The sequence below is a fragment of the Triticum aestivum genome, chromosome 1D, assembly GCF_018294505.1.
Source record: "Triticum aestivum cultivar Chinese Spring chromosome 1D, IWGSC CS RefSeq v2.1, whole genome shotgun sequence".
NCBI classification, from domain to species: Eukaryota; Viridiplantae; Streptophyta; class Magnoliopsida; order Poales; family Poaceae; genus Triticum; species Triticum aestivum.
Genome location: NC_057796.1, coordinates 224,525,198 through 224,535,432, shown reverse-complemented (window position 1 = coordinate 224,535,432; position 10,235 = coordinate 224,525,198). Strand labels below are relative to the sequence as shown.

The 10,235-nt window shown below is 41.5% G+C and overlaps 1 protein-coding gene across 5 annotated transcripts; it reads right to left on the bottom strand.

Annotated features, from left to right (window-relative positions):
- Nucleotides 1-331: 331 nt before the first annotated feature.
- On the bottom strand, nt 332-6,911 carry LOC123181112 (uncharacterized). Of its 5 annotated transcripts, none has more exons than XR_006491497.1 (3): nt 6,449-6,909; nt 682-3,508; nt 332-600 (listed from the first exon to the last, which is right to left on the bottom strand). XR_006491497.1 is itself a non-coding variant. In XM_044593336.1 (3 exons), the coding sequence occupies exons 1-3, from the start codon at nt 6,693-6,695 to the stop codon at nt 1,929-1,931; spliced, it is 597 nt and encodes a 198-aa protein (XP_044449271.1). In that variant the 5' UTR covers nt 6,696-6,911; the 3' UTR covers nt 332-1,928. The 5 variants fall into 5 exon arrangements, 1 of the variants encoding a protein (XP_044449271.1); XR_006491499.1 differs by having other exon boundaries at nt 682-1,816; nt 6,449-6,907; XR_006491496.1 differs by lacking the exon at nt 6,449-6,909 and having other exon boundaries at nt 682-829; nt 907-5,724.
- Between the last annotated feature and the right edge of the window lie 3,324 nt (nt 6,912-10,235).

Below are 10,235 nucleotides of genomic sequence, written 5' to 3'. Positions count from 1 at the left end.
TCCCCGATATCGTTATCAAGTGCAACGTCCAGGTAATCTTCTTGCCCGTCGCTCTAATAATCCCTGGTGAATTAGCTGTGATATGTTTGTGCCTTTTCTTGTCGAATTGATACAACAATAGTTCTATGAAGGAAATTTATGGTATTGCCGAAGAACAAGAGATGGTGGTCTAAAGTTTTGACATGTTTCAAATGACTGATCTTTAATTTTAGATAGTAACAAAAGGAAATTAGGGACTATAGTTCAGAATTAGGATGTCACTTTCTTATCTAGTATTGCAGTGATAATTTCACAATTGCACACTAGATGCAAATATACATAAACAAGAAAATTAATCAAAATTATCCCACTTATAGTTTATGGCATCATTAGGAAAAATAGAACCTCTGTTTTATTAGAACAAAACTGAACTTTGACGCACTAATGCTATAGTACTAATTTGACTTGACAGTACGTCTTCTTCCACTGGGGACAATTTCATACAGACATCCACAAGTTAAGAAATTTGAATGGTCGATTCATTTCTAACTTATACATTTGAAGAGATTTGAAATCAAGTCCTGGTTAGATTGTCCAGTAGCGGTGAATGCATCGTTGACCCTGCGCCACATGCCATCAAATAGTAGAATTTCAGAGTTCATCACATGCCATCAAATAGCAGAATTTCAGAGTTCATCTTACCCCAATGACGTTTGATTTGGATAGGTTGTGTTCCGCGATTATCGGCAATAATTGCGTTAAATTCTCCAGCGACTTGAAACCAGTAATCCCGGGCACCATTTTCGTTGACAACAACAAAATCAGTGGGAACATTTAACCAAGCATTTACCTGCCCAATTCATAAAATGGTGTTAGGCCAACCTTTTTGTGATATAGTAACTATTGATAATTGAATAAATGACTTACCGGCATAGACTATTCTCTTTGCTCATTGTAAGTGTATGACTCCGATGTTGGCATTGCCTATATCCATTAGTTGGAACTAAATTGGGCTACTGCATGTGGGGTGAAATGTGCAACAGAGTAGAGTATTTATAGGTTCAAGTAAATGTTGAATTATTAATTACTACTAATGCATGAATAATTGAGTGGTCATTGTTGCTTTGACTGGTAGAGAACCTGTATTATTGAATAAAAAAATCTCAAATTACATGATACATAGGTATTCTAGTACCAATGTATGTAACAAAGTAAACCATTTTTTCTACACAATAAAGTAAATGGAAAAGGTAATTAAAGTGACACATTAAAAAATCAAAATAATATGCTAAAATGATTTATGATTGTTTTAGTTTCCTCCAAATAGTTGGTCACTAAATTTTTTTAGTGTCCATTGATGTTCACTCTTTTGATATTCATCCATATGAGAGGTACCGACCATTATGAGTTCCTTATAGGTACTAGACATTTTGATCTTCTCTCTTGTCTTGCCAATCTCAAGCTTCTCTTTGGAGAGTCGAAGCTGTACCTCTGCCATTTTTTCTTGCGACGATACTCGTAATGCTTGTGTGTCATGGTATAATTGAACATCATCGTGTGTAAGTGTTACGAAAGAGTCGTCATCTTCGACCTTTTCTTTCTCTTTTCCTTTCACCAGTTTGGTTCGATCGGGCGAGTTTCTTTTCCCATCTGAGTTTGTATGTAAGCATTACCTTTGCCTTTTTCCTCCTCGGAGTGTCTACTCAACTTTTGGTGTACTCCAACCTTCTCCCACCAGTACAATAGTTTAAAGTTTTGTCCTATCCCCTTGTACATGGCTAGGGCTTTCTGGACAAGCTGCAAGTCACATTGCCCTCTCGCATGGGCATCTTTTAGCCTGCAATAAACTCAATGAAAACACCAACTTTCTTATTAGTTTTACCCCAATGGTCCTTGCAGTTTTTGTTGTTTCTCTCCGGTGGACGAACTGTTTTTGTTGTAGTCATCCGTTACATTCCTCCAGTACACCTCTCCCTTTTTTTATTTCCATCAATGGAGTCTATGGAGTTATTCAACCAAGAAATTATCTGGAATAAAAAAACTGAAATTCTTAAATATGGAAATAATGGAGTTATTCTACCAAGCGTTAATGTGGGTGAAAATTGATTATATTTCTACAAGTTCGTTAAAAATATGTGTGTGTACAAGTTACTAGAACGAGAAAAAAATATATGTCTACTATTTACTTGAAGGAAAAAATGTTCTAAATATTGAATCGATGGAATTACTTAATCAAGTGCGAATGAGCGATAGCATTCATTGTCTTTCTACTTGTTCCTAAAATAAAAAAGTCTGGAATAGATATTTTTTTAATGAAGCGCTTATATTAATAAGATTTTATTACCAATGGCTTTGTGATAAATAAAACTTATTTTCACATGTTTAAAAACTATAACAATAAAAATACTTGATGACTAGTCACCAGTCTGATGTTGTCCTCCTCGGTCGAAGCTAGACACCAGCCTCGGCTATCTTCATCATCGTCGTCGTTTTGGCCATCGGTAGCATTGTGTTGCATACTTAGAGCATAACCATAGTCACAATATCCACTAGAATCAAATTGTTTGGACATATGTGGTTGCGAAGACAAATTTATTGGATAATTAGGAGGTGGACACATCTCTGGATTTTCATACTGGGAGTTAGCGGAAGCGAACCTGTCGTTCTGGAAGGGATTCGTTGGAAAACCGTGATCTGTATGAACAAAAACTTGTGTGAGATATGAGTAGAATTGTGTTGTGTATGAGCAGATAATTTTGGGATGTGCATACCACTCGAACCTGCAAGTTGGAATATATATAGTGAGATAGCTTGACTGCATGCATGATTTAGTTAGTCCGATTTAGCCGTGTATGATTGAACAAATGGTTGAAGTAACTTGACATACTTTTTTTCCTAACTTCATACTCACCGTGCTTTCAGGTTTGAAGATTGTGATTTTTGTCCCTAGTGACCCAGCTTGGCATTCACATGCATTTTATTTTTAAACATTTACTTTTTATCAATTCAGTTTTATCTAAGTATTCAGGTGTCATGGAGAATTAAAATAAATAAACAAGCTCTATATTTATTATAGAATATTGTTGTGTGTGAAGAGAAAAGAAACCGATCTTTATGTCTAGCTGCCAAAGAAATCAACCGAGTTACTTGAGTAGAGCTGGTATAGTTGAGCAGTTTACGAGACTTACTGATTTGTAGAGCTCCAGGTAACGCTCGCTGCCAGATTGGAGCGGAGAAAAAGGCTGGCGCAAAGAAAAGAGGCGGAGCGCCCCGCGACAGGCTCGACATCGATGCCAACCCAAATCCTGGGATCAGGCCCGATCCCAGGATTTGGGTTGGCATGGACGCGGAGCTTGTGGCGGGGTGCTTCGGCTCTTTTTTTTGCGACAACCTCTCTCCGCTCCAATCTGTGCTCAGATGATCGCTGAACTAGACAAGCTTTACTCAACAACTCAGCCGATTTCCTTTCGCAGGTAGACATAATGATTTGTTTCTTTTCTCTTCACGCACAACAATATTCTATAAAAACCTGAATTGATAAAAAATGAATGTTTAAAAATGAAATGCATGTGAATGCCAAGCTGGGTCAATAGGGACGAAAATCGCAATCTTCAAACCTTAAAGCATGGTGAGTACGAAGTTAAAAACAAGGTATGTCAAGTTACTTCAACCATTCGTTCGGTCATACACAGCTAAATCGGACTAACTAAAGCATGGAGCGAAACTATATTGCTATATATATATTCCTACTTGCATGTTCCAGTTGTATGCATGTCCCAAAATTATCTGCTCATACACAACACAATCCTTGCATATCTCACACAATTTTTTGTTCATACACATCACGGTTTTCCAATGAATCCCTTTCAGAACGACTGGTTCGCTTTTGCTAGCTTCTAGTATGAAAATCCAGAGATGTATCCACCTCCTAATTATCCAATAAATTTGTCTTCCCAACCACATATGTCCCAACAATTTGATTCTAGTGGACATTGCGACTATGGTTATGCTCTGAGTATTCAACACAATGGTACCAGTGACCAAGACGACAACAATGAAGAAGATAGCCGAGGTCGGCGTCTAGCTTCGACCAAGGAGGACAAGGAGGACAACATTAAACTGGTGAGTAGCCATCAAGTATTTTTATTGCTATAGTTTTTTAAACATGTGGGAATAAACTTTTATTTATCATAAAGCCATTGGTAATAAAATCTTATTAATGTTAATGCTTCACTAGAAAAAAATCCATCTATTCCACATTTTTTATTTTAGGAACAAATAGAAATACAATGAATGCTATCGCTCATTGGCAGTTGATTAAGTAATTACATCATTTTAATATTTAGAACATTTTATTTTTTTCCTTCAAGTAACTAGTAGACACATATTTTTTTCCTTCCAGTAATTTGTACACACATATATTTTTAACAAACTTGTATAAATATAATAAATTTTCATGCACATTAACGCTTCGTAGAATAACTCCATTATTTCCATATTTAAGAAGTTCAATATTTTTATTCAAGAAACATTTAGGAATATAAATTTTTTTATTGCACATAAGTACTTGGTTTAATAAGTCCATAGACTCTATTGTTGGAAATAACAAAAAGGGAGAGGTGTACTAGAAGAATGTAACAGATGACTACAACAAAAACAGTTCGTCCACCGGAGGAGAAACAACAAAAACTTCAAGGACCATTGGGGTAAAACTAATAGGAAAGTTGTTGCTTTTCATTGAGTTTATTGGAGGCTAAAAGATGCCCATCCGAGTGGTCAATGTGACTTGCAGCTTGTCCAGAAAACACTAGCCAGATACAAGGAGATAGGATAAAAATTTACACTATTGTACCGGTGGGAGAAGGTTAGAGTCCACCAGAAGTAGACTAGACACTGCAAGGAGGGAAAAGGCAAAGGTAATGCTAACATACAAACTCAGATGGAAAAAGAAACTCTCCCAGGTGGAACCAAATGGGCGAAAGGAAAAATAAAGGAAAAGTCGAAGATGACAACTCTTTTGTAACACTTACACACAAAAAATGTTCAATTATACCATCACATGAAAGCATTACGAGCATCCACGCAAGAAAAAATGACAGAGGTGCAGCTTCGACTCTCCAAAGAGAAGCTTGAGATTGACAAGACAAGAGAGATGATCAAAATGTCTAGTAACAACAAGGAACTCATAATGGTCGATGCCTCTCATATGGATGAATATGAAAAGAGTGAACACCAATGGGCACTAAATATTTTTAGTGGACAACTATTTGAAGGAAACTAAAACAATCATGAAACATTTTAGAATGTTATTTTCATTTTTAATATATCACTTCAATTACCTTTCCCATTTACTTTATTATGTAGAAAAAATTCTTTACTTTGTTACATACATCGATACTAGAATGCCAATGTATCATGTAATTTGAGATTTTTCTATTTTATAATACAAGTTCTCTGCCAGTCAAAGCAAGAGTGACCACTAAATTATGCATGCATTAGTAATAATTAATAATTCAACATTTACTTGAACCTACAAATACTCTACTTGTTGCACATACTTCACCCCCATGATAGTAGTCCAATTTAGTTCCAGCAAATGGTTATCGTCAATGCCAATATTGAAGACATACACTTACAACGGAGCGAAGAGGATAATCTATGCGTCATAACTCATTTGTTTAATAATCAATAGTTACTATATCATGAAAAGGTTGGCCTAACAATATTTTATAAATTGAGCAGGTAAATGCTTGGTTAAATGTTCCCACTGGTTTTTGTTGGCAATGAAAGCGGTGTCGAGGATTACTGGTTTCAAGTCATTGAAGAATTTAACGCAAATATTGCTGATAATCGCAGAAGACAACGCATCCAAATCAAATGTCATTGGGGTAAGATGAACTCTGAAATTCTGCTATTCAATGGCATGTGGCGCAGGGTCAATGATGCATTCACAGCTACTGGAGAATCTAACCATGACTTGATTTCCAAATCTCTTCAAATGTATAAGTTAGAAATGAATTAACCATTCAAATTTCTTAACTTGAGGATGTCTGAATGAAATTGATATTGTCCGTAGTGGAATATGACAGTACTGTCAAGTCAAATTAGTACTGCAGCACTAGTGCATCGAAGTTCATTTTTGTTATAACAAAAAGGAGGTTCTGTTTTTCCTAATGATGCCATAAACTGTAAGTGGGATATTTTTATTTATTATCTTGTTTATGTATATTTGCATCCAATGTTGTGAAATTATCACTGCAATACTAGATAAGAAATTGCTATCCTAATTCCGAGGTGTAGTCTCAAATTTCTTTTTGTTACTATCTACGGTTAAAAATCAGTCATTTCGAAACATGCCAAACTTTAAATCACCATCGCTTGTTCTGCTGCGAGACCATAAATTTCTTCACCTCAGAAGGAGCCAAACTAATTCACTAGGGATTGTTAGAGCGAGGGGCGGGCATATTACCTAGACGTCGTACTTGATAACGATACTGACGAGTTTGTCCATCTTGTACGCCTCGAGCTTGCGCCTCACTGCCTCCTTTTCCCTGTCCTCCCGGCTCGTCGCGAGTTCCTCCGGCCTCGTCCGCCTGCGAGAAGGCGCACCTGCGCGCTGCTCTCTTCCCATCCTCAGCCTCGCTGCCCAATCGATCTCGTCCCCACGATGACGATGCAGGTTGTTGCTTCCCCATCCGCATGCCGCCATTCACCATGGCTCACCAGATCCAACGAGGGATGGTGGGATGGGGAAGGGTGTGGAGATTTCGAGAGGAGACATCTAGAGTGAGGTAGCTAGCCGGTTCAGTGTTTGGTCAGGCGTTATCTGTTTTGGTGTCGATGCTTCTATGGATGCATTGGAGAAATGGGCGGTTGGCATGCTCGTCTGGAAGAAGATAAAAGGTAAGCGTTGGGACTAGCGCTTCTACGTTGAAAACCTAGATGCTTATGCCGATGCTTCATCTTTATTTATTTTTTCTTTTAGCACAAGCGCCCAAATGAGCGCCCCCTCGGTACTTTGCGGCTATGCGTCGGCCCTCGGTCGTGCTACGAACGCTTGGTGCTGGCCAATGGGTTGGTTGTGGCTATTGCGCAGGGCACCGAATCTGACCAGACGTGGCCGGTTTTGGCTCCTGTGGTGGTGATGGGGTGGCCTGGTCGGCGGTTCTGCACGGTGCAGGTGGCGGCGGTGAGGCTGTTCTGGTCGGTGGCTCCAGGCTCTGGTGGCGGCTGGTGGTTCAGGCGGGCAGTGGCTCTCGTGTGCCATTTGAGGGAAGGGCTTCCTTCAGTTGCTCCAGGCAAAAGCCTTGCTCCGGCCTTTGCCGGAGCCAACGATGGCGAAGCCTGTGGGCGTCACACACCTTCTTGGAGGCATCGTTGCTCGAGGGCCTAGGACCTCTTCTCTCGCACTCCGAAGGAAATCCATGTTCTAGGTTCCTGGAGCGAACGAGGGCGGCGCTCCGGTGTCGTGGTCCTTCTTGGAGGCATTGTTTTGGAGTGCTCTTGGCCTGGGAGAGCCATTTTCTCGGGTGGTGTGCGGCCTCGGGGCCAGCGTGGAATTCGGAACGATAGCTTCGGATCTTGTCGTCATGAAGGGGTGACGACATTGGTCACGTGGGAGACAGTGTCGTTGGCTAGCCTGGTGTGCGGCCTCGGGATCGGCGTGGATGTTGGAGTGGCGGCTCTGGATATGGTTGTTGGTTGTCGACTTCGGTTGCTCAGGTGATGAAGCTGGCGGCTCATTTGGTGCATGGCCTCAGGGTCGACGCATGGGGTCTCTGTCTATACGTCGGAGCAGCGGCTCCAGAGATGGTTGTAGGGTGTCGGCTGTGGTTGCTTGGGCGACAGATGCATTCGGTTCTTAGGAAACACATATAGGATTTTCTTAGAAATACTATTAATTTTCTGTGTTTTTAGAGAAAAGTACACATCCACTCAAAGCTCATTTTTTACATAAGAACGAGGCAAGACAATTTCTAAGAATCAGAAATGCCATCCTATCAAATTTCTATACTACTCTTAATTCCTACATTTTAGTTTCCTTCAAATCGAACGAGGCTTTAAAGAAAGAAGGGCAGGGTTTCATGCTACTACTAGTAGTTTTCTAAGTGAGGACATGCTACACCTCGGATGCTTAACCGTGAACCAGTTTCGTCTAAGTTCAAAAACATCCCGAATGAGGACATGCTCCACACTCAAAGGCTTGGCCGCGAACCAGTTTTGCCTTAGTTCAAAAACATTCCGAGTGAGGACATGTTCCACACTCGGAGGCTTGGTCACGAACCAGTTTCGCCTAAGTTAAAAAACATTCCGAGTGAGGACATGCTCCACACTCGGGGGCTTAGCCGCGAACCAGTTTCGCCTAAGTTCAAAAACATTCTGAGTGAGGACATGCTCCACACTCAGGGGCTTAGCCGTGAACCAGTTTCGCCTAAGTTCAAAAACATTCCGAGTGAGGACATGCTCCACACTCGGGGGCTTAGCCGTGAACTAGTTTCGCCTAAGTTCAAAAACATTTCGAGTGAGGACATGCTCCACACTCGGGGGCTTGCACTATAAAAAAATACACTTCCGTGATGATACGTGTTTGTCACAGTAGACTCTAGTGCAAGTGGGAGACTGAAGGAAATATGCCCTAGAGGCAATAATAAAGTATTATATATTTCCTTATTTCATGATAAATGTTTACTATTCATGCTAGAATTGTATTAACCGGAAACATAATACATGTGTGAATACATAGACAAACAGAGTATCACTAGTATGCCTCTACTTGACTAGCTCGTTAATCAAAGATGGTTATGTTTCCTAGCCATAGACATGAGTTGTCATTTGATTAACGAGATCACCTCATTAGGAGAATGACGTGATTGACTTGACCCATTCCGTTAGCTTAGCACCCGATCGTTTAGTATGTTGCTATTGCTTTCTTCATGACTTATACATGTTCCTATGACTATGAGATTATGCAACTCCCGTTTACCGGAGGAACACTTTGTGTGCTACCAAACGTCACAACGTAAATGGGTGATTATAAAGGTGCTCTACAGGTGTCTCCAAAGGTACTTGTTGGGTTGGCGTATTTCGAGATTAGGATTTGTCACTCCGATTGTCGGAGAGGTATCTCTGGGCCCACTCGGTAATGCACATCACTATAAGCCTTGCAAGCATTGTGACTAATGAGTTAGTTGCGGGATGATGTATTACGGAACGAGTAAAGAGACTTGCCGGTAACGAGATTGAACTAGGTATCGAGATACCGATGATCGAATCTCGGGCAAGTAACATACCGATGACAAAGGGAACAACGTATGTTGTTATGCGGTCTGACCGATAAAGATCTTCGTAGAATATGTGGGAGCCAATATGGGCATCCAGGTCCCGCTATTGGTTATTGACCGGAGAGGTGTCTCGGTCATGTCTACATAGTTCTCGAACCCGAAGGGTCCGCACGCTTAACGTTACGATGACAGTTTTATTGAAGATGTACCGAAGGAGTTCGGAGTCCCGGATGAGATCGGGGACATGACGAGGAGTCTCGAAATGGCCGAGACGTAAAGATCGATATATTGGACGACTATATTCGGACTTCGGAAAGGTTCCGAATGATTCGGGTATTTTTCGGAGTACGGGAGAGTTACGGGAATTCGTATTGGGCCTTAATGGGCCATACGGGAAAGGAGAAAAGGACCCCAAAGGGTGGCCGCACCCCTCCCCATGGGCTAGTCCGAATTGGACTAGGGAGGGGGGCGCCCCCTTCCTTCTTTCTCCTTCCCCCTTCCCTTCTCCTACTCCCACAAGGAAAGGAGGAGTCCTACTCCCGGTGGGAGTAGGACTCCCCCCTTTGGCGCGCCTCTCCCCTTGGCCGGCTGCCTCCCCCTTGCTCCTTTATATACGGGGGCAGGGGGCACCCCAGAGACACAACAATTGATCTATTGATCTCTTAGCCGTGTGCGGTGCCCCCCTCCACCATATTACACCTCGATAATACCGTTGCGGAGCTTAGGCGAAGCCCTGCGTCGGTGGAACATCATCATCGTCACCACGCCGTCGTGCTGACGAAACTCTCCCTCAACACTCGGCTGGATCGGAGTTCGAGGGACGTCATCGAGCTGAACGTGTGTAGAACTCGGAGGTGCCGTGCGTTCGGTACTTGATCGGTCGGATCGTGAAGACGTACGACTACATCAACCGCGTTGTTATAACGCTTCCGCTTTCGGTCTACGAGGGTACGTGGACAACACTCTCCCCTCTCG

Coding starts and splice junctions, on each gene's coding strand:
- LOC123181112 (XM_044593336.1), bottom strand. CDS start 6,695: ATGGTGAATGGCGGCATGCGGATGGGGAAGCAACAACCTGCATCGTCA. Junction 2,674..6,448: donor TTATCAAGTACGACGTCTAG/GTAATATGCCCG, acceptor TTGTTCATACAG/ATCACGGTTTTCCAACGAAT. Junction 2,007..2,401: donor AGGAGGACAACATCAGACTG/GTGACTAGTCAT, acceptor TTTTTATTCCAG/ATAATTTCTTGGTTGAATAA.